The sequence below is a fragment of the Gopherus flavomarginatus genome, chromosome 10, assembly GCF_025201925.1.
Source record: "Gopherus flavomarginatus isolate rGopFla2 chromosome 10, rGopFla2.mat.asm, whole genome shotgun sequence".
NCBI classification, from domain to species: domain Eukaryota; kingdom Metazoa; phylum Chordata; order Testudines; family Testudinidae; genus Gopherus; species Gopherus flavomarginatus.
The window spans coordinates 1,937,026-1,964,185 of NC_066626.1; the positions used below are offsets into that span (position 1 = coordinate 1,937,026).

At 44.7% G+C, this 27,160-nt stretch overlaps 1 protein-coding gene across 1 annotated transcript in view; it reads right to left on the reverse strand.

Moving 5' to 3' along the window:
• The window catches only part of LOC127030059 (maestro heat-like repeat-containing protein family member 2B), an 87,919-nt gene that overhangs the window by 49,658 nt on the left and 11,101 nt on the right, over positions 1 to 27,160 (reverse strand). The window contains exons 3-23 of the mRNA XM_050915967.1: positions 19,387 to 19,509; positions 18,348 to 18,510; positions 17,695 to 17,793; positions 16,486 to 16,637; positions 15,820 to 15,963; positions 13,193 to 13,285; positions 12,675 to 12,744; positions 12,449 to 12,562; positions 11,284 to 11,357; positions 10,898 to 11,020; positions 9,525 to 9,608; positions 8,716 to 8,860; positions 8,206 to 8,246; positions 7,739 to 7,880; positions 6,370 to 6,422; positions 3,770 to 3,877; positions 3,298 to 3,417; positions 2,940 to 3,062; positions 1,662 to 1,814; positions 919 to 945; positions 469 to 591 (exon numbers count right to left, since the gene is read on the reverse strand). Of these exons, the coding sequence (XP_050771924.1) occupies positions 469 to 591; positions 919 to 945; positions 1,662 to 1,814; positions 2,940 to 3,062; positions 3,298 to 3,417; positions 3,770 to 3,877; positions 6,370 to 6,422; positions 7,739 to 7,880; positions 8,206 to 8,246; positions 8,716 to 8,860; positions 9,525 to 9,608; positions 10,898 to 11,020; positions 11,284 to 11,357; positions 12,449 to 12,562; positions 12,675 to 12,744; positions 13,193 to 13,285; positions 15,820 to 15,963; positions 16,486 to 16,637; positions 17,695 to 17,793; positions 18,348 to 18,510; positions 19,387 to 19,509 (2,274 nt within the window). The remainder of the gene's footprint in view (positions 1 to 468; positions 592 to 918; positions 946 to 1,661; positions 1,815 to 2,939; positions 3,063 to 3,297; positions 3,418 to 3,769; positions 3,878 to 6,369; positions 6,423 to 7,738; positions 7,881 to 8,205; positions 8,247 to 8,715; positions 8,861 to 9,524; positions 9,609 to 10,897; positions 11,021 to 11,283; positions 11,358 to 12,448; positions 12,563 to 12,674; positions 12,745 to 13,192; positions 13,286 to 15,819; positions 15,964 to 16,485; positions 16,638 to 17,694; positions 17,794 to 18,347; positions 18,511 to 19,386; positions 19,510 to 27,160) is intronic.

Sequence of the window (27,160 nt, forward strand, 5' to 3'; positions counted from 1 at the left end):
CCTACCTCAGATGTCCAATGGCAAGAATTGCCTTGTAGCGAACTGGAGATGCCAGTGAATCCAGTGGTTCCTTTTTAATGAAGTCCTGAAATGCATGAATAGGGACATCAAAAATGGGAAATGGATTTGAAAGGCAGAGAGGCCGTCTCTCACACCCTGAAACAGGCCATCTGCTAGACCTGGAATAACAGACACTGTGCTCAGCAGGCTCTCTGCCTCAGAAATGAACCGTAGGGCCATCTGCAGGCTATACAGAGGACAGAAAGAGAACTCACCAGACACAAGCCGTTCCTTCCAGTTACAGCCCACAATGTCAGCATCCCTGCCAAGCTCAGAGTGGACCCAGCATTCTGGGTGCCATGCAGGTAGCGCATGAGACTGCAGTAGTACAATCACAGCCACTGGATAAAATAACATCCCCCTGGAAAACCAGTCTTATTACATGACAACAAACGCCTAATCACTCACCAGCATGTAGCCAAGGAGCTCCAGTTTGTAAGAGAATTCAAACTCCTGGGAGTCTCTGGTCTCCAAGATGGCACAGCTAATCTCCATGACATTGTGGATGAGGGTTAATTTTAGGTACATGTCCTACATAATCCAGAAGGAGAAACAAGAGGAAGTGGATGAGAACCTGAGAGAAGAACCACAGTCCAGAAGATAAAGATCAGGAATTAAATCTAAGCCTCAGGGAAGGAGAGAGGTGCCTGCAGACCCCAGAAGGTAGAGGACCCTGGCTCTGCACCCACCTCAGAAGAAGCGAAAACCCAGGTTCAAATAAATAAATCCAGGTCCACTTACACCAGAGCAGCCAGGACTCCTGCTTGATGCAGCAAGGAAACCAAGCTCTGCGCAATTTAAACAAGCAACTTGTGTACAGAAAATGCAAAAGCTGAGGGCAGATTATTTAGAATGTACCTTGTTCGCAACAGTGATGCCCAGCACCTGAAAAACGAAATGCAAAACAGCTATTAGCAATGTAGATAGTCCCACATAACACACAACCTCAAAACGTCCTGGCTGGTGAATATGGAGCAGAGAGAAATCACTATTGTTAAATCTTCCAAAAGGCAGGAAATGTAGGCAGAGGGGGTGTTCTGCAGAGGTCAGTATCAGGGGCCATCCTCCGTAACATTTGCATTTGTGAAGTACTGGAAGATCTCAGTTTGGTTCAACTGTTTTTGGCAATGCCTAAGTGAGAGTCTCAGTTAGACAAGGCAGAACTGAATGGCAAAGTGACGTGGAGAGGTTGCACTGAGATGAGAGTCAGGACCAGCAGTCAGACACCTGGCGAACAGAAATAATGGAGCACACAGACAAACAAGAAGACAGATAAGAGGTAAGGGAAGTAGTGAGTCCAAGAAACAGCGTGACAGCAAATCAACTAAATACAGGCTAGCACTAGTCTCTCTTGGGTAGTAAAAGATAGAGCTAGATACACATCCATATTAGGGGAGTTAGAGTGTTATTCTGAATAGCCTGAATGTCACTGCATCTGAATTACTGTGTAGCTGGGGTCTGCAGAATTTCAGAAGAATATAGAAAACTAGAGAAAATACAAAGAAGAGCAACAAAAATGATACAACATGTGACAGCTCACGCTCCATCCATTACAGTTTTAAATTTGAGTTCTGTGACACTTATCACGCAAAAGCTCTTACCTGACAACTGGCTCTGTAATGGAGAAGGATGTTCCCTGTGATGTCTGCCTCTACTCGGGAAAGAAGCTGGTCTTTTGGAGCATGGACAGCCACGCTGCTGTATGTCAGCATCAGGGTGCTGTGAGTCTTGCCTCTTTTCCCATGGTGGTAGTCCTAGACAATCAGAAAGTTCTTCTGATTCCTTTTGCTTTGGAATTCTGATCTGCTGCTGACCAAGGAATTCCTCACAGCAGCAACAGCAGCTTGCACTTGCAAAGCTCTTTTCAGCCAAAGATCTCAAACCACTTGCAAAAAGTATTTAAGCAATATAATAACTGTGAGGTGTGGAGAGATTAGTATCTCCATCATTCCCACTAGGTAACTCTGACACAGAGAGTCTAAAATGCTGAACCTACAGGAGTGAAGTACACGGGAGCTTAGTCATTGACACCGGTGGGTACAAGAACAGGCGCTAAATGTCTTGCCTAAGGCTGCACAGTGAGTAAATGGCAGAGCCAGCAGTGGAAGCCCAGAGGCCTAGTCTCCTGCTCTAGCCTCTAGATCAGTGGTTTTCAACCAGGGCTATTTGTGTATCCCTGAGGATCTGCAGAGGTCTTCCAAGGGGTTTATCAACTCATCTAGATATTTGCCTAGTTTTACAGCAGACTACAAAGAATGCAAGTACAATATTTATATTTCAGTTGATTTATTTTATAATTATATGGTAAAAGTGAGAAAATAAGCAATTCTCAGTAATAATGTGCTATGACACTTTTTAATAATTTTATGCCTGAGTTTGTAAGCAAGTAATTTTTAAGTGAGGTGAAATTTAGGATACACAAGCAAATCAGACTCCTGAAAGCGGTACACTAATCTGGCCAGGTTGAGAACCACTGCTCTAAATCAGATGTTCCATAATTGTCATCCATAGACCACTGGTGGTCTACCTAAAGCAGGTTGCTTGGCCACATGTTGCTTGCAACACCTCCTCATTTCCAGCTACTAACTGGGATTAAAAAAACGCTAAAAATACCTTAAATGCTTTTCCATGCAAGCCACTGAGGTAGTTCCCACACATTGTGCATGGGAGGGGCGCTCAAGCCATGGGACGTCAGACGATAAAAATCATTTGAGAGAACCCCAGCTCCAGATTGTGCTCCTCTCTGCTTAACTGCAGGCATCACGTAGAACTCATACACTGGGGGACAATGCTAGCTGACCAGAGGAGACACCACCCCAGGGCTGCTGCCCCTGCTTTAGAGGGAGAGGAAGTTTGAGAGAACCCCCTGGCTCCTTTACCTTCAGGCGGCTGACGAACCCAGAAACCTTAACCTTGTTCATTGCAGCCCCAAATTCCTGAAGTGCGTTCAAGGTGAGGTCCAGATGGCTCTCAGCAGAGAATGCAAGGATGGAAATGACTCCCTGTCACCCAAGAAAAATACTGGTTAGGATCTAACCCACGAGTCCATTCCTTTCACCTGGAGCGGTGTAAAGCGCCAGTCAGGCGTGAGACACATGGGGAGAGGGGGCTGAGTGAAATAGCAATGAAGAGGCTATGAAGCGAAATGGCATCTGTCCCAGGCCAACTCAGAGCTGAGCCCCACAGGGAGCATTCAGGGATTACTTGGTAAAGTGGGGAGAGGGACAGAGTCCTCACCTGTCTCTCAGGGACTTCCATATAATCTGTTGTTGTCAAAAATTGATGAAGCTGTGATTTAACGTGGACCAGGTCCTGACAAACTGCTAAGGATGTTCCTAGCGCCTTATACAGGAAACTCTGAAAGAAAGAGACCAGCACCGAGATATCAGTAACACAACGTGCCTGTCAGTACAGACCCAGCTCAGGAACACTCAGGAAAGAACAAGATAGCCAAGTCCAAGCACCCATACTGCAGACACATCCCATCATCTAGCCCAGCCAGAGAACCAACAATGCAGAACAGACAAGTAGCCTGTCCAAGCAAATATTGGCAGGGCAGGTGGGCAAGAGAGCAGGGAACAAGTAAAAACAAATTTGTTATGCAGAATAAAATATAAAGTAATGAGGCCTTGACAGAAGCCTTACGTAGCCCCCCAATCAGAATTTCAAGGGAAATTAACTAGAAACTAAGTCTTAACAGAGAACAAACCTTCTCATGGGAGGGGCTGGTATAGCTGGCCATCTGCTGGCTCAACTCAAGGCTTATCTGCCTGCTCCAGGCACTGTCGTCTATCATCTCCAGAGATGTTCCTAGGAACTGAGTGTAAAACAAGAGTTAACACAGAGGGTTAATTGCAAAAATTTGGGGGTTGTTGTGGGGTTTGTTTGTTTATTTGTTTGGTGTTTTTCTTTTCTTCCTTGTTTTCTCTTGTAAACTTTCCAATATTCAGGTGTCATGGGAAGGTTATTTCCCCACTGAGAACTATAAACATTGACAACTCAGACTTCCTCTGCTGTTGTTCTTTAACTTTTGCCTGATGATTCCTCTCAGTCCCCAAACCCAGATGGACAGTGAATTGGAGAATGAGACCGAGCCAAGAAATCTGACCATTGAGGAGTGATTATATAGTGGATGGGTCTAATAAACTTTGAACAAAAGGGACCTGGACTACAAAGGACCAGGAACCTTCTCTGAAGTGCTCTGGACCCTTTATGCCACCTCCCGAGGGTCCCCAGGGTTGTGCGGTACCTCACTACCACCTGCCCTTAGCATGAGGAAGCCTTCTCTGTGCTCTGCCAGTCACAGGAAACACAAACACGCCCTTCTCATCGCATCCAGATTCCACTGTCCTTCCACAGATTAGCAATCCCTATAGTCCAACTGCCGAGCCCTCTCTGCAGCCCCACAATGTCCAGCGCCTGTTCCACTGGATACTCACAGAATTCATAGGCTTGCTACAGACCACCTTACCAGTTTCACCTCAGAGTCACCGCTCCATTTCACACACTTAGATACATTTATAGTGAAAACAAGCAGAGTTCAATTCACAAAGATCAGAGAGTTGAGAAGGAGCAAGTAAAATTAATGCAAACAAATGGTTACGTCAAAATAAAATCATAACACACTTCTAGAGCTTATACTTAGATAACCAAACATTCCCCTATCTCACAAAGGATAGCTCCCCCAAATCTCTCTCCCAGCATGAAACACCCAGACCAAAGGTTATCCTCCATTCAGAAGACAAGCCAGCTGGCAGTTCGTCCAATAGGTGAAGGATACCTGGTGCCGGATATCTCTGGACCTCCAGAAAGGGTTCCAAGCATCCATTGTCTTCACTGGTAAACAGCGTACCCCCTATTGTTTGTTTGTTTTTCTTGTATCAAATCTCCTCTGGAGACTTTGCAATCACTTGATTAGAATTTTCCTCTATTGATTAGCATCCACTGTGAATAATTATTCTGTCTACATACAGCCATTTAGGCAGATAAGCATCTCCTGCCTGAAAGAAACTTGTTTATCACTTTCTGGTGACCAGCCCCAACTCACACACCTTAAAAGCATCAATTTCAGTATACAACCATAACATCTTATATATTCTCCATCCAGTCACTGTGCAATGATTATGATAAGCCGTGTGGCACAGGTATCCAGCAAAGGCTTTACATAACACCCTTTGATTATATAGAGATCAGATCCAGGGAATCCTGTGGCCTAAGTCAGTGGGCACCCAAAGGACCTGGGGTCACACCCTCAACTCCCTTTGATGTCAGCCGGAGGTTAGTAACTCTCAGCACTTTGCTGTTTCAGGCCCAAATTTTGAACAGCAGCCAGGAAATATCAGAAACCTCATAAGAAAACCTAATGTGATTTGATTTTTTAGCCCAAAGAATTTCAAATAAGGCTGGGATCTGGAATGGAAAATTCTAGAGTGTAATCCAACCCCAAATGGAACTCCAAATCTTCTGGGGCATATTTGTCACTAGGTCCCTTCCTTTCATTTTCAGCACTCGCCATAAAAATGTTCCTTGTCTGGATTTACATGAGGCTGTAAAGAGCTCTTTCTGACCAGAAAGGCTTCTCCATGAGATACAGTCACCAAACCCTGTCTTGTCTCTTTTCCTTTTTGGGTTTCTCATAGCAAATTTTCTTTTGAGTGGCAAAGAGAAAAAAAGAATCCCTTATATGTTCCCCAGTGGTGCATTAGCACCACGAGCATGTTGGTTTTCTGGTTAGGTTTTGTGTTGTTTCCAGTGGTAACACAGGAGTTATTTATAACTAGAGCCAGTTGAACAATGGTAACTTCATTTCACAAAACAAGTGGAATTTTTTTCTTTTCTTGATTTTTCAACACAAATGAAAAGTGAAACAAACAAAAATATTTTGCTTTTCAAAATCAAAAATGACCATTATTCAGTTCTTTCTTTTCCCCCTTTCCTTCCATTTATCCCTCGTCCCCAGGCCTTTTCTCCCCTCTTCCACTTTGTGACTGAAAAAGCCGGGGGGGGTGGGGGGGACAGGGGGAAGGAGACAAACAGGAAAGCAAATGAAAAAAAAACCCAAAACATTAACTTCCGTTTCAAAAAACTGAACATTTTCCATTTGGGTTGTGGTTGTTTTGTTTTGTGTAAAAAGAAAAAAAATTGAAAATATCCCATGAAAATAAAAAAGGCCAGTTTTCAGTGAACAAAATGAAATGGTTTGACCAGCTCTGCTTATAATGAATAGTTTATCACTAATATTTTCCCCAGCTGATACATTTGGAGGGGGGTGGGAGGGCTGTGACAATACAGCTGAAAGGCGTCTTGTACCTGAAGCAGCATGTGCTCCCACCGCACACAGTCCAGGGAATTCTCTGTGTTTCCTGTGAAGCAGGAGGCAAAACAATAATGTCACCTAGGTTAGCAAGAAGAGTCGTCCCAGGAATCTCCTTTGCAGTTAGTCCTTCGAAAACCCCTGCTCTGCCAAGCTGTAACATACCTGGGCTTTCAAGGCTAAATGGGACATACGCCAACACTCTTTGCTGGACCAACAGAAAGTATCATGTTAGGTACCCTGCTGGCATTTTCATTCAGGGCCAGTCAACCCACCAGGAGTGAGAGACTGAGCACTCCCAATTCCCATTGACTTTAATGGGAGCTCAGGGTACTTAGCATCTCACAAAACTGTTCAGCACATCAGAAGACTGGGCTTAATATGAAAACAAACTTTCCCTGTATAAGAAGAGATTCTGGACTTGATCCTAACGTGATGTAAATCGGTGTAGCTTCACTGAAGTCAATGGAATTATACTGATTTACATCAGCTGAGAATCTAGCCCTGTTTCTGAATGTCCAGCTCTAACCTTCCCTTCTGTAATGTCGGCACAAGGTAGTACTGGGGACTCTGTACAGCAACAACCACTAGAGAAGAGACAGCTCATTTTTTAAATCTTTTTTTGAATATCAAACCCACTTGAACATTGTAGGGCTTGACAGTCATCAGAAACACATTGGGTTATGCTCCACGTAGGGTCTGTCATACTCCACAGAGACTATACTGGCAGAGCTACATCATTGGCGCTCTGCTGGCATAACCCCATAGTGTAGACACAGCCTACACTGACTGAGGAGGTCAATAGATTCATACCACTGTAAAATTGATGAAAGACATTATTAGGTCCCCAATACCTAGATTCTACATAGGGCACCCACTTGGCCAACCTAACTTTTATGACTCAGGTTTCCTTACAGAAAGAAAAACTCTGGGGTTTTTAATTGAATCACCCTTGAGAGTAAACATGGAGGTTAATTTTCAGAAAAATTCAGTTTGCAAACTCAGACTATCTATGTAACCCCAAAATATTTCACTAACCTCCAGCTTCACGCTTAATTTACCTTCCCAAACATTAACCTAGCATAGGTGTGGGGGGAACTGCTGTAAAATTTCCATTCAGCTGAAACCTTCCTGGCCTGATTCTGCCCGGATTGAATTGGCCTTAGTGGATCAATTCTGGATTTACCCCAGTGGTTCATAGTTATCCAGATGAAGGAAAAGGGAAGGCCTAGAAGCCCAATTTCAATTCCCCACTGTTCCCACATACTGCAACAGGAATGGCACAACACATGTCCATACGAAGTTGCATTTTCTGGCTTCCCTTCTATTCTCCATGGATCGCACTTCTCCTAACTAGTGCTTTACCTTCAATGTACTGCACCAGAGATGGGATCTTTACTACCCACATCTCACCCACTGCCGCATGGATATTTTGGTGCAGGGCCTGTAGTAACTGCAAGGCAGCACATCCGTGTCCTTCTCCTGCATAAGGGGATGAGGCTACTACCTGCCAATGAGAGAGAAAGAACAGGCTAAGTTTTGTCAGCACAATACCAGTTTATTCCTGAAGGAGAGAATAGCTCAGACTCTCTCATTGTGGAGACCGTACAATAGAGTTGTTGATTCTACTGCAGCGCCTTCCTGAAGAAGAAAGCATTCTAGGTAGTGCGAGGATCCAGAACAGTGTGTCTCAGGAGAGGGCAGAGACAGAGAGATCCAATCACACACATTCCTCAGCCTGTCTACAAGCATCTAGCTAGAAAACCCATTTTTATATAGTTAACTGTCCCACTTCATATTCCGCAGAAAACCTATTCTCATGGTCTACTCACCAGGAGTCGTGCCAGCAGCCCCTGGGGTGTAGGGAGTTTCACTAGGGAAAGAAAGAGAATATCATTAATTTTGCCAGGCTTTCAGAGAGTCCTGCTGATGTTATTCACCTAGCCATTCCCAACGTGCCCACCAATGTTGAATGCAGCTGATCATAGCTTGCATTTCCATAGTGCTTTCAGTCTGAGCTTCTCAAAATGCTTTACAGACATGAATGAATTCCGCCTCACAGCACCTCTATCAGGTTGGCATTAATTACTCCTTCATGTTACAAGCAGGGAAGCTGAGAGAGAAAGATCAAGTGATTTCCCCAAGGTCACATCCGAATTTTGGTGGCAAGCTGGGAACAGAACCCACATTTCCTAGCTTCCCCCATGGCCATGTTGCAATCACAAGACCATCCCTCATTCATTTTAGCCTTCTCATTGCCGATGAGAGAACTGGAGCAGACTGAACCTGTTCATTTCACAGTGTGCCTGGAGAGAATAAATGAAAGAGTTTCTGTTATAAACCTGGTCCACCGTAGTCGAGGCAAGCAGCTTCTTCTCCTTCCTGCTGCTTTTTCTCAGCCACTTCCCTAAGGCATCTGCAGAGAGGCTTCAGAGTACCAGTGTACTGAGCTGGCACCACATATTCTAGAAGCCTTGGCCATAGCACCTGCAGAGAAGAGCGAGACTGTTCAGTACACAGCTATTTCCATTCCCCCACCTCCAGTATCCTGCTGTCTGAATCCCTCCCTCTCAATAAAAATTCCTTTTATTCATCACTGACCCTTCCCTTACCTATCACCTCATCTCTCTCTCCTCCCATCATCTCACTCTACCTGTCTGGTGCCCCCTCACTCTGTCTTTTAAATACACTGCCTTCTTTGGTGAGCAATTTGGCTCTCACCCAGAGATGAATCCTCCTTCCCTGCATTACAGCATTATGGAGCTACTTAGATAGCACCATTAACTCACCCAGAACTTTACAGACCTAGATAAGGCACAGTCCCAGCCCTAAGATCTGTTCAAATCCAGGATCACCAAATCTAAAGATCAGAAGTATTCATGGAGGATCTAAGGGGGAGTTGCACTCAGACAGTGGAAAGAATGAAGAGAAGATCTCTGCAACATGATTTCTTCCAGTTAAATGGCTTTCTATCTTTTCTCTAATGTGAACCACTTACTCCATGATGAAGGGGTCACACCATCCCTGACATGAATTTGACATACTGTTCCTCCATTATGCTGAGTGTGCAAAAAGCTTCCTTGTGGGGAAGTACAAAGAATGTAAGGAAGACCGTCCCTATTTCAAGAAGCAGTAGCAACAGGTCACTTACTTGGGTCATTCCAGTGACTGAGGTGTCCAGACATTGCAGGATGTCAATGCACAGGGTTTGGATAGTGTTTTCTTCCTGAATAGCCTGGGTGAGAAGTGTCGTACCCTGCTGTGAGATAGCTCTATAGAACTTAATTAGCTAGTAGCAAGACACTGGCTAGAGAATCAGTGTCCTTCTCTTACAAAGCCATCTTGAACATTGACATATGCCTGCTTTTATATTACACTGGAAGTGCACAGCCATCTAAAGGGAAGGGAATAATAGAAACTCCTAACTTGTGGGTCAGATCCCAGGCTTAGGAAAACCCTCAAGTGAAGGGAATGATTCACTGAACACAAGAGAGATTCCCCAACAGGGTTAATTTTCTTTAAATTTGAAAAACTGTTTCATCTTTTTATCTCTGAGGAAAAACATTCAGACTCTGCCCAGTGGGAATCAATATGCAGAACCAGGGGGATCCACTCTGTTTGTTCTGATGCCCCAACCAGCTTGGTCATTTCGTGTGTAGTGAGTGTGATTCTATCAATGAGCCTAATTCTCCTCTTACTTACACCAGACTAAATATTGATTAACTCTACTGATTTTAGTTTAAAGGAGAGCAAAACTGGCCCAATGAGAAAAGGCAGCCTTCCTTAAGATGGGTGCATGTGTGTGTGAGAGAGAGAAAAAGACCCTTGGAGAGTATTGCCACAAGCTCCAACTTTGTAGAAAAGGGGCCAGGCAGAGCTAAGATCTTCAACAACTGACTGTAAAGTTGAACTGTTTATGTTAATACAGATCATGGCTCCAATCATGGAGCACAAAGTGTCTGGAGCCCCTGGCTGTGTCCATGGATAGAAATACGGATTGAAGATATTTTTAAACTAGTACATGTAGATGAGAGCATGTAGTGAGGGAAATAGGCAGCAAGCTTTTCCAGTCTCCTGACAGTCTGTGATGCAACCTGCATAACCTCGGTGTTTTGCTGATAGTTTACGTTTGCTTCAACAGCCACAGAATTGGGCATCATTTTGTTCTCTGGAGAGTCTATTTCAACCAAAGAGATATGCTTCCTTGGACTAGAATATATCACTGAAAAATGGTGTTTTCAGACTTTTCAATGACTCGCCAGAGGGTGGAGTAACCTAGATGACTCTGTTAGATGTAAATACCCAGTGTGAGAGTCTGATCTCTGTAACACTAGTATAAATCCAGAGTAACGCCACTAAAGTCAGCGGAGTTACCTTGACTTTACACCAATATAACTGATCAGATTCTGGCTCTAATCATTCAGTCCAGTTGTCCTTGAGTCAAAACTCCCACTGAAGGCAAGGGGAGCAGCCAGCATGCAAGAATGGTAGGACCCAGTCCTAAGTGCTAAGAACTCTCCTTACCAGTTTGCTGGTGGATACACTGAACTCCCTGAAAACATGTGCTACCATCTCCCACGCTGCACAATTCTCCACACTTTCTGAGCTGAGCAGCCTCCGGATGAAATGAAGAACTGCCGTCCTCACCTGCAAGGGTAGAGATGACACACATGAGTTATTGTTATCCCTTCTGCCTGAAATCGGAGATAGGATATGAGAGTCCTTATGCTTTTGATTTGATCTCCTTGGCTTATAAACATGGATCCATTTAACACAGGCAGGAGAATGACATGCCTTCTCTAGTCTGCAGTCTCTCCCCTGGATCTGAATGAAAGCTCCACCCAGATGTCCATTCATCCCATATCATTGAAAAAAACTGAAATATTTCACTGCTCCACACACACTCTTACCGTAGCATTCTGATCACCCAGAGTGGATTTCACTGCCTTCACAATCAGAAACTTTTTCAGTCTTGTCTCGGGCACTGAAAGATAAGGAGAGGTGTACAGTACTGCTTTGTTCCACACACTCACTTTCCACATTGGAATTAATCCTGGATTTCAAAAGGCCCCATTTAAGAATAGTACCAAGCTTCTCTCATACACAGAATCAGTGGGGAAAACATAGGACCAGACTCTGGTCTCAGTTACACTAGCATAAATCTAAAGTAATTCCATTTCTATAAATAGTGCCATCAGACTGCCATGATGGAAATAATAATAAAAGAATTAGATAGACTGAGGTTAATCTGTGTTTACACAGTATAATAGAACTCAGAATCTAGTCAGTAGTGTCTAATACTGACGATTATTGAGTCAGGGGTATTATTTTATTTTTGATTATTGTTACCGTGCTTTAGCCTCAAATCAACTTTTGTATCTCAAGTTGAAAAATACCTTGGGCTACATTCAGCACTTAGTTGAACCTGCTGATTTCTGTGTGGCCATAGGGGGGTAACTTAGGGCAGCATTTAGCCCCTTAGTGGATACCCAGACCACTGTTGACTGTGTGTTATGGAGATTCTGTGCCCCATTTGCAGAGGCGATGAGTCTGTTACAGCCCTGCTGTGCCTACAAAGCCTTGGCTCTTCAGCTCAATCTATAGTAGCTCATGCTTTTAGCTCTGGATCAGCGCTGGCTTTAGGCCGATTCCTCTGATTCTCCTGAATTGGGCCCCATGTCTGAGAGGGCACCGCACATAACAGGACCCCGCTCCCAGTGGCCCTTTAAATTTTTACTCACCCAGCAGCGCTCTGGGTCTTTGGCGGCACTTGAGCGGCGGGTCCTGCACTCGCTTTGGGTGTTCGCTGGCACTTTGGCGGTGGGTCCTAAACTTGCTCCGGGTCTTCAGCAGCACGTGAAGGACCCGCTGCTGAAGTTCCACCGAAGACTCAGAGCAAGTGAAGGACCCGCCGCTGAAGTGCAGCCGAAGTCTCAGGGCACCGCCTGGTGAGTACAAGCCCCACAAATCAGGCCCCGCACTTCCTAAAGCCGGCCCTGCCCTGGATGTCCCCAACTCAATGCTCAGCATGTCGGCCAAGAGGGCAGCTGGCACAGTTGCTCCTGTGTTACTTACAGTCAGCACCAACAATAGCTCTGAGCAGATTCAGAGATGCCACACGAACAGCCTCATTCTCAACCTTCAGTTGCGAGCGCAGAAAGGCTATCAGATCCTCTGGAGAAGAACGGGCTGCAAGGCAAGAAATCACATCCTCACTGACGACAGAACTCTTATTCTTACCATACCTTACAAAGGAAGTTACAAGGAAACCACTGTGTAACTCAGAGTCTCTTCCTCTTACCTAGCTGAACTATACAGTAGACCAGCTCTGTGTGATGTTCCAGGCTGAGCGGCTTAGCTTGAGAACAGATCTGTGGGAAGAAGGGAAATGGTCAAAGAAAAACTAATCAGAAGCAATTGAAAAGAAAATGTTCAATTAATTTCTAAGCTTCCACTTCCTACGTGTCCAACTAGAGATCTGAACCCCAGGTGGACGATACTGAATGCACAGCAAGAATCAAACACAATGTCCAATACCTTAGATGAGAGAAGCTAAAGTTTTTTGAACAGCAGAGCTCATCGAATCAAGACACAGCCATAGTGTTTACTGTACAACTCTGACTCCCTCTGATAATCGGCTTATGGTGAAATTGCTTTACAAACTGAGTTGGACATTAGCTAAGAAAATGAGACCACTACCTGCTTACTCTTGGGCCTGCAGAAATCAGGAGGGCATGAGGCAGTCTCCAGGCTCTGCACTATCATTCAATAGATTTTGATTGTTAATATGCTTCAGATCCAAGCAAAACCACCCCTCACCTGGTTGTGCAGAGCACTGCAGATGGCTTGAAACTTCCTCTTAGGGAGAGGGATCTTATATTCACCAGAGACCTCCAAGAGCTGGCTCAGACTCTGCAACAGGGGGTGAAAGTCAGATGGTGGCACACACAGGAGCAACATGTAGTGACTGAAGCAGATTCAGGGGATTCGTGGATTCCAAGGCCAGAACAGATTATTGCCATCATCTGGTCTGACCTCTGCTATAACACAGGCCACAGACTTTGCCCAGAATAATTCCCAGAGCAGAGCTTTTAGAAAAACATCCCAATCTCGATATAAAAACTGTCAGTGAGGGAGAATCTGCCTCGGTGCTTGGTAAATGGTTCTAATGGTTAATTATCTCACCATTAAAAATGGACACTAAATTTCCAGTCTGAATGCGTCTCGTTTCAGTTTCTAGCCATTGGATCAAGTTACACCTTTCTCTGCTAGACTGAAGAGCCCGTTATAAAACATGAGTCCCTCATATAAGATATTATAGACTGTCATGAAGTCACCCTGTCACAGGACAGGTCCACCCCGTCAGGTTGGTACCAGGTTGTGGAGGAAATGAAGTAGATCTCAGGCAGCCCAGCTGGTCTAGTCTCCCTAGCCATCGCAGCAGTCCTGGCTCCTAGGGCAGCATAGCCTAATGGTCGGGATCAGCGCAGCAGCTCTTCGGTGAAGGTTCACGGCCCAACAGCCTGAGTTAGGAGGGCTCCCCTTCCAGGTATGGCAGTGTGGCCTAGTGGCAAGAGTCATTAGAACCACCTTTTGTGGCAGGGAAGTGTTGCCTAGTGACCAGCCCTTCTCCACTGGCTCCTACCTATTTCACAGGTCCCAGCCCAGGGTCCTGTCTTGCCGCAGGGGTATCTGCCACCAAATCAGCGAGGATCCTTCCAAAACATGCCAAGTCAAAGCCCAGTGCCTCAACTGGATCAGTGCTTAGTCTACCTAGGGTACTTCCCACTCAGGGATTCTGTGGTCTCTCCTCCATCTCCGGCATTGGGTGGCTGGGGGTCGTGGGTTGCAGCCACAGTCAGGCTGGTCTCTGAATCCTGGAGCACTGGCAGTCTCTCTGCAGGAGCCTGCAATGTACCTCTGCTCCCTTCAGCAGCCATCCCAGACTCAGCCAAGCAGCTCTCTTATATCCTGGTTCCACTTGAAGCATGCCCAGCAGAGATGAGGTGCCATGGCTGAACCAATGTGGGGTACATAAACCCCATCACACACCCTTTTACTTTCTGTTTGTTAAACTAAATAGATTGAGTTCCTTGATTCTACCACTGTAAGGCAGGCTTTCTAATACTGTAATCACTGTGGCTCTTCTCTCAATATCCTCTCCAATTTATCAACACCCTTTTTGAGTTGTGGGCACTAGAACTGGACACAGTATTCCAACAGGAGTCACACAAGTGCCAGATTTAGAAGTAAAACCACCACTGTACTCCTCCTTGAGATTCCCCTTTTTATGCTTTTCAGCTTTTTTGGCCACAGCATGAGTTCGTGTTCAGCTGATTATTCATCATGACCCCCACAATCTTTTTCAGAGTCACTGCTTCCCAGGACAGCATCTCCCATCATGTATGTATAGCCTACATTCTTTGTGCCTAGATGCTCACATTTACATTCAGCCATATTTAAATGCATCTTTGTTTGTGCCCAGTTTACCAAGTGATCTAGATCTCTCTGAATCTGTCCTCTCCTTCCTGCATCTAAACACTTTTCTCCTTTGTTGCTTCAAGCTTCCGGAATGTCTCTGATGCCATCTACAGATTTTACTATATTGAAGCAGTTGTGTAGTGCCCTGATGCTATCAAACAAGTCCATGATGCATTGGTTGCCTCCAAATCATGGGTATTTCAACCCCAAAAGTGACCACATACTCTGTACCAGAAAGCTTCAACCAACAGAGACAGTGAGTAAATATCACTACCCAACAAGTTATAGCTGTCTCATGACTTCATTTACAACTGTGTAGCCCCACTGAAGACAGAATATGGCCTCTTACTTCTTGCTCATGTGGTACTCAGGGTAGATGAAATAGAGAGACAAGGGGAGTGAGACAATATCTTTAATTAGATTATCTCACCCACCTTGGCGCTCTAATATCTTGGGACCAACATGGCTACAACAGCACTGGCATAGAATGGGAGATGAAATAGACAGGCAATGCTTTTAGACCCATCTAGTTACATAATCCAAAGCAATGACTCGCAAGTCTCCTTAGTATTAATTTTCAACCATTGACAGTTGTCTTGGTACAGACCAGAGACAACATATGGCAGCCCCTACTCTGAGGAGCCTATGAACTAAAAGAGAGATGCAGAGTTGACAGGATGTACTGGGAAATCACAAGGTGGGAGGATCTTTTTGGAGGGGGGGTTGGTGTTTTGTTTTCTATCTCCTTATCATCCTGCCCAGGAAACAGAGGATGCTTTTCATAGGAGGCATTTACCTACAAATCTTGTTGCCTGGCTCACCACGTGTACAAACCCAGAACTCGTGTGGATATTTATTTTCTAACAAGTCACTGTCTAAACCAGGAAACCCCACTGGCAGCAAATTCCTCACGCAGTTCATACATGCACACACATGGACAGTTACCTTAAGGACTGGTACCTCACCTTGGTGATGTGAAAAACATGAGCATCCTCCTTATATTGCTCAAGGAGCCATGAGATCAGTTCAAATATCTGATCCTGATACTCCTCTTGGTGTAGCAGGAGACTCATAATGGGACCAAGGGCTTTGATGATGGCCTGCTTGAGCTGCATAGATGAGACACAGAATTTATGTTCCTACGAATTCATGCAATATCATTCAATGGGCACACCTTTTCTACTTCCAGTGAGTGCACCTTCCCTTGTTCCACTGTAGGAATGGGCCTGTCTCAATATTTCCCGGTAAAGATCCAGGACTCGTAGGGTTGGTTTCAGGATTATATCCTAATGCACCTCACAACTATACCAGGTAAGATATTCCCCAGATTAGTATGCATTCTAGGCCAACTCACCCCTGCTGGAATTCCACTGGAGATGAATGGAGGAATTAATTTAGGCCACTATCCCGTGTTCATCTGCACGTTAGTGCATAAAACTAGAATCCATGTACACTGCGTACAATTTCCATGTTGTTTGGGTTTTAAATGTTTGGGTTTTAAATGATTTACATGACATACTGTTCCATCCAAAAGAACCTACCATTAAATGTCATCATCACAATGAGTGCTAGACTCATAATATTTAACGTTACAATTTCTGCTTATGGTTTAGAAAACTAGCAATTCTCACCTCAGGCTCCTCACAGGTCAGCCAGTTGCTGGTCACATGAGAATATAAGGGAAGAAATCGATAGCAGAATTGCGATGCACTCATTCTGGGGAATGAGCACTTATCCCAGTTACTCAAATAGAAATTTACTGCCCTTGAGCATTCTTCCAGAACTGCATGGACGGAGAGAAGACAGGCAATGTGAAAAGGACATATTAGTAATGAGGAGAATTTGCTTTATCAGTGAACACACCCAGGCCTAAAGTTTACTACAATTCCATGGCAGCTACTGCTTAGTTCAGGACTAGATGCTGAAATCCCACATCAATTTTGAGCTATTTCTCTTCCCCCCGTTCCGTGTCTTGTTTCTCAAAAGGTTTTTTAATTTGCAGATCTCTCAATCTTATTTCAATTACCATCATTTGAAGACAAATTTTTTCTCCCTTCCTTGTTACCTCTTAATTAGAGTTGGTTGAAAAAGCAGTTTAAATTCTGCTCTGCTCTGCATGACTCGTGTCCTCTGCAGTTACTCTTTATTTAACCCTAACACTGGATGATTTCATCCTGAGTTACAGTTTGTCTGAAAGATGTTGAGTGCCCCTAACAGCCATTGGCTTTACTGGGATTTGAAGGTAGTGGGGAGCACTTTGCCCTAAAGGTAAGTGTCTCTAGTGTCCTTGCTAAGAAGAATTAGGGCCCAATCCTGTTCTCTATGAATTTGATGGCAAAATTCCCATTTACCTCAAAGGCACAGGATTAACCCTTTACTGAGCATCACCCGAAAAGCAAAGGAAGAGAGAAGTGGAGAGGAAGAGAAGACAGAGAAAGAGGGTGAAAGGAGTTTCTTTATCATCATCTAAGGGGAGAGAATGGGTGAAGAAGTTGGAAATGGGATTTTTAAATGTACAGTATTGAAATCTGCTCCCTTCACCTCCTCCCCCAGGAGATTGCTGGCAGATGGGCAGCTTCAGTCTTTGTGTCTCTTTATTTTAAATTATGTGCATGAGTCATAAAGGGCCTGAATTTACAAATGCTCAGCGCCTCCTGCAAAGTGAGGAGCACTCTCAACTTCACTGAGTGCCATGGGAGCCCAGGAACACAGCACCTGGTGCAATGCAGGGCAGGGAGCACAGTTCAGGGCCTGTTTGCAAACTTGGTCAGTCACTTCAATCTGTAACAAGACCCCCTAAATATCCATTCTGGGCACCTATGGCAAGTTCTGGCACTTACCACCACAAAATGCTTGTCTCATCCTGCCGCCCTTGACTAACTTCCGCATGTAGGACATGAAGAGCAGGGTCAGGACAATAAAAGGGACACACTTAAGCGCTGTGGAGAAAGGCCAGAAGAGAAGAAAGACAGATAATCGGCTGCTCTCCACCTTCTTAGAACACACTTAGAAACACTGTGGGGCAGGATGCTAGGGGCTCCTGGGCCAGTTTGCGCTGCAGAAGCAGAGGAGAATGGCTTTAAAGCAGCCATTGAAAGCCAGTGGGGGATTCACCCTGAAGAGGGGAATCCTCCACCAGTGCACAGCTGTGCCCGCTGCCCAACTCACTCTCAGCGTAAGGGCAGAGAGCACTGGGGCAGGATGGGAAGTGGGGTGGAGAAGAGCTCCACTAGATCTGATCTTCCACTCATTCCCATCCCAGAGGAACTTCAGTTGGGGGTAGAAGTTAGAGCTTTCACCGCCGTCTGGATAGCTCATGATCTGGAAGCCAGAACTAGCAAGAGCAGTTAACCCGGGGTCTCTCCACACACACACGCACGCACACACTCAAGCAGAGCTCTGTTTAGCTGTAACATTTTTAGGTAGAGAGAGTAATCCCCTGTCCTTAAATGAAAGACGATAACTTTGAAACAAAAGATGGAAGTTACCATACCATAGGCTGATGACAGGTTGCGCAGTGTAACTAAAATAAACTCTTCAGGCAGCTGCGGTGGTTCCAGATGACAGTGCAGCTCACACATCACATTACTGAAATAGCAGCGAGCCAGCGTCACTAAGGTGTTACTAGCTGCCACTTTAAGTTCATTTGTTACTTGCTAAAAAAAAAAAAAAAGAGAGAGAGTGAGAGAAACTGAGGTGACTGAAGCCGGTTGCACTAGCCAGAGTTGTTTAGATGAGTCAAGTCCTTATTTCTGTGCATAAGTTGTGAATGAACCCAGCCAACTTTCTGTGGATAGAGTCATTAGTCATAAATATTCATTGAATCAAAACAATCTTCAGCCTTTGAGTTGCTTGCAAGCTGCTTAATTAGACTATTCATTATTAGCTCCTTGTGGTGGATGACTGGTCACCATAGTCACATGATATTTTGCCCCACCCTTTCCTAAGGAGGTAGTAAAACACAGACTGGGCAGCTTCAAAGATATTCAGAGAGCTTTCCTGGAATAAACTGTCCCCCAAAAGGAGACTGACTTCCTTTGGAAGAAGAGAGAGATTTTTCCATGGGTTTTCCTGCTGGCAAACTAGATTCTAAATCCAATGCTGCTGCTTTTGGAGATAGCTCAGATTCTGTCTGTCTTAGGGTTTTATACTGCCACTTATCGCTATAGTATCAGAGCGCCTCCCACATAACATCAGTATCAAAAATGAAATCCCTAGTAGACTATGGGAAAGACGTGCTCATGAAGAAACCATAGGCATGTCTCTGTGTCTGATATCATGCATCTCGGGTCCTGATCCTGCAAAGCACTTAAGCACATGTGTAACTTTCACATGTGAGTTTTTCCATCTTATGCATGTGCACCAGTGCTGTCTAGGAACTGGGCTTTGCTGTGGAGAAAGGTGTGGGCTTCTAGCAGAAGAATACATTTTCATTTCAGTATACAGTTTACCCCCCTACCCCCCCAAAAAAAGAGTTTTAATTAGTTAAAGCTTTGGATCCTTTGATTAGTAGCTCAGGAGAACTAACTTACCTGACTCTCTCTCATCTGGTCAAAGGCTAGGGTTATTATTTTGTTCACTAGCCTTCTCTCTAGGCTCCCGGTGTCCTGCTGTAATGCCTTCTCCAGGACACAGTAAATGTCTACTCTGTTTTGCTGGGGACAAACCAGAAAAGAGAACAAACAATTGGGAAAAGTTTTTCTTGATGATCATACAGTAATTGGACAAATAAGCCCCTGCCCTAAAGAGCTTCCAATCCAAACATGAAATGATTAGCCCAAGTCTTATCATAACAGAGCAGGTCCGCGGCCAGGAAGAGAATCCACGTCTCCTGAGTCATTATCCAGAGTTCTATCCACTAGGCCACACTGACTCCTCAGCCAGCATGCTCACACAACTAATCCATTGGCTTAATTGGTGTAAAATACGCCATGCCCTCCACAATCAGCGCATTTGGCAGCACTTCAGAAGCAGCCGAACAATTTACATGTTTTAATCTTTCTGCAGAGAAAAAAGCCAGAAGAAGCCTACTTCACTGCCCCCTTATCCAGTTTCATTTATTGAAACCAAGCAATAAAAATGAGCACCTTGCCCTTGCTCTAACCACTCCAGACAGAATTGGTAAATGTGTAATTACAAAATACCCAACTCCCACAGTAAGTCCTCAACAGCTCCTAGGGGAAATTAGCCCAGCAGTTAGATCTACATTGACAGTCGCACAGTTGAAGGTGTCTTTTATGAGGCCCATCAGTGTAGAAATTCACAGATGATACTAAATATTGGAGGAGTTTAGTATCAGCTGAGAGGGAAAAAAATAAAGAGGGACACAGAGAAATTAAAAATCTGATCAGAGAACAAGATTCCTTTCAGAAAACTGTAAACTAGCACATCTGGAAAGGACGTAGAAGTAACTGACATAATGGGAGGGAGAAAAGTGGGAAGCAACAAGTGCCCTGGGGGTGACAGTGAAAAACAAAGTCAACGTTTGTTTTTCAACGTATGCAAGGTGTGATGGCTAACACAAAGAGCCATGTGGGTTGGGTCTTTTTCACACAGGGATCATGGCACTGTTGGTGTCACTAGGCATAAATCTAGGTAGCTCGGGAGGGTGGAAGATCACAAGTGCCAATGAAGCGCTCCTGCTCAGGCCTCAATGAACCATTGTTCCTCCATGTTAAACACTTTGTGTAACCTAGTGTAACTTAATGTACTAATAGCTGCAAAAATGTAGTGTTAGCAGTTAGTTTTTGGTTGTAACAGTCAGTTTTCTGCTGTAATACAGGCTAAAGCACGCTCAAGGCCATTTTAAGACACTGTATACATGTCTCAGCAGCAGAGAAGCGGGGGAGGAAGGGGGAAGACAAAAGATTGAGTGAGAAAAGATACTGCAGCTGGACGGGAAAGGAGGGGGGAGTGAGAGATCAGCTAGTGGCAAGAAAAAGTTTTGTAGTAAACAACTGGGATATAAAAGGAAGAAACTGCTTGTTTTAGGTATGCAGGATTTGAGATTGCATTCTCCTTCGCATCTTATTTGAGCTCAAATAAACTTCTGTTTTGCTTCTGCATCCTGGTGTGTTCATTGGCGCTACGCACTCCGGGCCACAAACCGCTGTAGCTTAGCCTCTGGCACTTTGTGCCGGCAACAGTTCTTGGCATCCCTGGGTGGGCTCGAGGCTAAAATTAGTCTTGCCTGGATCCCTCCTGGTGGTCAACGGATCGTGGCGATGACCGACGCCCAGTGCACACCGGTGACTTCACCGGGGGCCTCGGCGGAGACGCGGTGTGAGCAACCCCGGAGGGCACAACCGTGCAACGCGCTCGAATAGTGGAGAAGCAGTTGCGGTCGATGGTGTGGAACTGGTCCCGGGCGACAGTGAGGAACCGGTCCCTTGGATAAGGTAGGAACAGTCCAGTTGTCTGGACTTTCTGTTAGGACCTGGAGACGCCCAGTGTCTTCCTGCGGTTTGGGGCAGGGACAGAGCAAGGTGGGGAAGGCACGGTGTACCCACCCTAGAATGCATTCTAGAAAACTGGAAGGTGTTTGGATCGGATCCGATGACCAAAAGTAGGTTACAAAGGTTTTGTACAGTAGACTGCCCTCAGTACAAATTAGAGGGTCAGAAAAGGTGGCCACCTGAAAGATCAGTAAATTACAGTATGATCCTCCAATTACTCCTATTTTGTCAGTGAATGGGTATATTCTGAAGCTGTTTGTATGGAGAGCTCTTGTGTAAAAAAAAAAAAAGAAAAAAGAAAAAAAATCCTCCACCATAGCTCCTGTTCTTCCCCCTGTCTGGTGGAGTGCAAGTATTCAAAAGCAGGTTAGGGAGAGTGGAGGGAGAAAGGAGGGACCTGTCTAGAAAGGAGACCCTATGTCCTAGTGCACTCTCTCCCTGTTGTAGCTAAAAAGCAAGATCAGATGCACAATGGTACTGGGGGCCAGTGTGAATGACTGGAAGACACCCAGAGTACCCTGTGAAGCAAAAGCTCGTGACCAGGACTACTCTAACGCAAGCCCGGTAACTAGTGGATCTTTAGGAGGTCCGACCCATGGTGGGCTGACTCGGCCTGGCATCGTCCGGTGAGGAAGCTACCTGGGTCTAGGAGTGTGTGTACCCATCTTCCCTCCCCCTTTCCTTTCCATGTGGGCTCCTGACAGTCTGATCATCTCACTGGATGCAATCAGAGTATGCGGCGCCATCTCCCAGAGACTAGCCAATGCTCTTTGCTGAAGGGAGGTGTAGGAGGGTCGTGGCCATCCTCGTTAGCCTCTCCTGTGTGAGTACCCTGTAGGGGAAAATCCTTAGTTTATGAGCCGCTAGCGCGTACAGGACCTCCCTGTGTGTGTAAGTGGAAAATGGGTGGGGGGACAGTCTAAACATTCCACCTCACCCCCTAAGGGTACCCCCGCATATTACATGTACGTACATTATGGTTCATCAACCTGCAGGTATTTAGAGAATTGGAATATTTACACGCGTGAAAATCCATCTAAACAATGCCCACTAGCAGGTACTTCAATCTAGATAAGATCATACATCTAAGAGGAGCGTTTAATCACCAAAAAGCCCTAACACAGCGTGAGCAAACTTGTCTATTGAGGAAAGGTACGGGTTAATGTGAAATTCATCTTGGTCCAGGGATAAAAAGAAAGTTGCTCTGCGTTCAAGGGCAAGAATCAACGCAGACTATGCTAAGTGCAAAGAAAAACTGATTTCGGCCCCAGCCGGCTGTGGAAAAAGGAAAATTGACAGAGGCGAACCAAAGGCAATATAAGTTACAGAATTGAGATTACATTTGCAAAGCTTAACTGTCCAGTAAGATCCAACAGTGTGCCTTTGTGATCCCGGAGCCGGTGTGGCTTCGTGACACCAAAGAAGCCACAGGCAGCTGACCTGGACTGGAATCTCTGAAAGAGACGCCGCAGGAGATTCCAGGGTATAAAAGAACATCCCTCCCAAGAGCAGAAGCATGTTGGAAATTCTGGACAAGCTGTATATAGGATAATCTCCTGTCCACCTCTCCCCCTTCTCTGAACATTATATACAGAAGTGGCCAGTCTGGACATACGTGTGCGAGTATGAAAAAGGGGCTTAGGGCTTGGGGCATTAATGTTTTCCTGAGTGATGTGGGAATGTTCCCAACAGTCTCTGTTGTTGTTCTATTATTTTATTAATGGAGCTCTAAAAATTCAGTTATATGGTGTGTTTTCTTTATCTTCCCTCAACGATCCTGTTGTGTCAGCCTGATCACCTGACATGAGGGACAGATTGGTAACAGAAATTTGTCACAGTTTGGTGAGTGATTAAAAAGGGGGAAGCCCTGCAGAATTTACACCATCTATTTGTTTTACCCTTGTTATTTTATCTTTGCTTTGCTTGGTACTGTTGGTGTTATATGTTGAGAACTGCATGAGTAAAAGTGAGCCCTGATAGGATAAGGAAACGCTATCTGGTTTTGGTTCTGTTCTGTTTAACCGGATACTGTTGTTTTTCTGCTTTGTTCATTTGGGCATTAGGAGTGTGGGCAGAACTGAACCTCTCATTTGTAATTCCTCGGAGTGGAAGCCATGCATGCAAGGAAGCTCTGAGGTTGAATTGAGATCCTTCTGTCCCGTCCCCTGTAGCGGTCAGTGTATAGAAGTTGGAAAACCTGGCTTAGACTGTTAGTTCCTCTGCTCTGTGTAATTCTCTTTTCTGTTTAAGTGTCAGCAGACAGATGGATGGGTCTCTGAGTAAACCCTCTAAAGGGGTCTGGATTATATGTTAAGTAAATGGTCTTTGCCCAATGGGCCATGTGTTTTTGTCCAGGTGACAAGCCTCACGAGGGAGGACTCGTGTAGTTTTGTGAGTAAGAATGTTTAAGGGAAGAGACCAGGAGGGGTGGGGGCTAGTTGAGAAGCCCACCCTCCTAGCTAAACTGGTAGTGGAACAAGTTGGTGCCCATGGAAGAGACGGTTCAGCAAGAAAAGCAGGATCGGGCCCAGGTGGGCAGGTGACAGACAGAGAGATTGGAAAATAGGTTGGAAAACTTTGAGAGTGTAGTGGAAAGAAAGAGACAGTAAGTGTAAGCACGGGGATTTCAAATACCTAGGACTTACTTGGAATGGTGATTTGAGTTAATAAAAGTAGCTGTTGGGAGACAAGCAAGTGATTTAAGGGAGAGTGAGAAATTAACTCTGTAGTTGCTGGAGGGAAAAGCAGTTAAACTTTGTAAAAATGCTAAAGAAGAAAGTTCTTGGTGTCTGTGGAATGTTTGTAAATAAATTCAGGCAAAGAAATTATTGGATTGCAATCATTTGATTTGGCTATGAACAATTTAGCTGAATTAGCTGAAGAATGTATACAGTGTTATGTAATTGAAAACCTGGGCTGCCTATGAAACAAATATAAGAAAATATGGGGTAATTCCTCTGTTTTGCCTGAAGTCAACAAGGGTATTTGTATATTTTAAGCAATGATTGTCTGCCCAGAAGGGGTAGACTTCTGTTTTTTTTTTGTCTTTCAGATAATCAGAGAAAACTGATGCCAGCTGGACAGCATTCAACGTACCATGCATTTACTGGCACAAAGGGAATTGTGTTTTGTGTTCTGTCTTGTGGTGTTTGTCTCGTGGCCGGAGTTGTTGTGTTTGGTGTTTTCATTGGATGGTCTGGTTTGGAATCATGTGAATGTGATATACTGAAGTCTAATACATTTCCTTAAGTAAGAAAAGGAATCTTCATTGGCCAAATCTTTTAATTAAAAATTGTTGTTAAAATTTGCATACCAACAGTCTTTGGAAGCAAAGACATGAAAAGTTAACCCACTCCCCATATTGTACATGGGATCCTTCTGGCTACCTCAGATTTCTAGCCAGAGGGCTGGGGATGGTGGGAAGCTATTGGACGAGAGGTTTTATTGAGTGAACTCCTCAAAGTGGGTGTGCTTGTTCTAGCTTGTTGCTCCAAAGTTCTATAATAAAGTTTTTTTAGTGGAAGGGTATATGTGGCATACATTGAATAATAAGACTGATGTACTGTATGATGGCAATGTTTATGTGTTCGTTGTTGGGAAAAAGGTGTATGAGTAAAGAGTGGAAGTTTCCTTTGTAGGTTAAAAGAAGCCAAAAAGGAAAGAAGAACAAAGAACAGAATGAGTTCACTGGAAAAAGAAAAAATAGCAAGCTCAGGCTATAGATAGGACACTGACTCCATTCACAGTCAAGACTTGGCTAACAAGCAGGAAAAGGAGGGTTTGAATTTGCCCATGCAGCTATAAGGTTTGCAAAACACTGCTAGGCACTAATAAAATGTGTTAGGTTTCTTTTCTCACAGGTAAAGAAGTGCTACCCAAAGACCCTAGCAGCCCTGCCACTCCTTGGAACCAGGAAACTGGATTGATGTAAAGGTCCACCAATGAAAGACTGCTTTGGCTCCATGCTGGAAAGGCCCTTATTAAGTCCTGCTGACTATCAACACCGCTGTGAAGTGCCAAAGACTGACTGCATGGACCCAAGATTCTCACTGCAAAAAGACCCCTCCACCTCGGGAGAATTCTCTTACTGAAGATTAGCCTATTTCTCCTTCTAGCTCCACTGTGCCTTCTGGACAGCAGGGAAAAAGTACAAGGTGAAGTGCTAGTAACCTCTCCCTTGCCCACTGACAGATCTACTGTGCCTTTGCATTTTTCTAGAAAAAGCAAAACTATTACAGGGTGATGTGCTGGTAACCTCTCCCCTGTAGGATGCTGCACCATGACTGTTTTGAGAAAGAAGGAACACTCACTCCACTGAAATTGCCAAAATCCAGGAATTCCTGACTAGAAAGAACATTAAGAACTGACCCTGGTAAAGAAACAAAGAATTATACACTGGCGGAAGGACATTTGTGGGACCCATGCTTGGGAATGTGGTATTGTTAGGATTGTGGAGTTTATTCTACAGGCTGCGTCCTGTGTTCTGGATAAATCCTTCAGCATGTATTGCTCTCTCTAATTAGATTTTAAATAAAAAGTACCTGAAGAGTTTGTTCTGCCACTAAAAATTTTACCCGTATTGAAACCATTCCAGTGACTAATAACGTAACCCCCTCCTATGCTATTAATGTTAATGCCTTTTGAAGTGCCTGAGAATAGTGAAATAACAGATGTAATACAGTACTACACCAAGGAAAGATGGTATTGAATATCACTGAGGCTGAGAAGGCATTGCAGTGGGATCTAGTATGTTTAGGAATTCAGGATTTCCTGTATGACCAGCTGATGGCCATTCGGAGTGATCTTGAGGACCAGACTTGGCCCACTGCCCTTACAGATGCATCAGGAATACCATCTGATCTGTGATCATGGAGACAGACGTGGACACTTTCTGGGTGGAAGTGTGGCTTCACAGGGCGGGGTGTGCGCCCTTATAGGGGATGAATGCTGTACTTCTGTCCCAGAAAACACACAGGATATTAACAAGCACATCCTGTCAGCCAAACAGGCTTTTGAACAGTGGAAGGCCTAAAAAGGGGAACCCACTATTTCTGATTCCCTCTGGGGCTGGTTACCCAACCTGAGGGAACTAGGGGGAGGCATTGTTCGCCTCCTGCTCACTGGTGTGGTGTTGTGTATCATTACTCTTCTCTTGCTTGCTTGCTGTAAAGCACTCCAGCTCCCTAGAGCTTAATCGCATGTTATCCTTTGGATGTGAGAACACTCAGCCAAAAGTTTGTTGAGTATTTTCAAAGGAGGGAGTTGTTGGTGTCACTAGGCATAAATCTAGATAGCTCGGGAGGGTGGAAGATCACGAGTGCCGATGAAGCCCTCCTGCTCAGGCCTCAATGAACCATTGTTCCTCCATGTTAAACACTTTGTGTAACCTAGTGTAACCTAATGTACTAATAGCTGCAAAAATGTAGTGCTAGCAGTTAGTTTTCGGTTGTAATAGTTTTCTGCTGTAATACATTGAAGCTAGGCTAAAGCACTCTCAAGGCCGTTTTAAGATACTGTTTACACGTCTCAGCAGCGGAGGAGGGGGGGAGGAAGGGGGAAGACAAAAGATTGAGTGAGAAAAGATACTGCAGCTAGATGGGAAAGGAGGGGGGAGTGAGAGATTAGCTAGTCGCAAGAAAAAGTTTTGTAGTAAACAACTGGGATATAAAAGGAAGAAATTGCTTGTATTAGGTGTGCAGGATTTGAGACTGCATTCTCCCTCGCACCTTATTTGAGCTCAAATAAACTTCTGTTTTGCTTCTCCATCCTGGTGTGTTCATTAGCGCTACACACTCCGGGCCACAAACCGCTGTTGCTTAGCCTCTGGCACTTTGTGCCGGCAACAGCACAA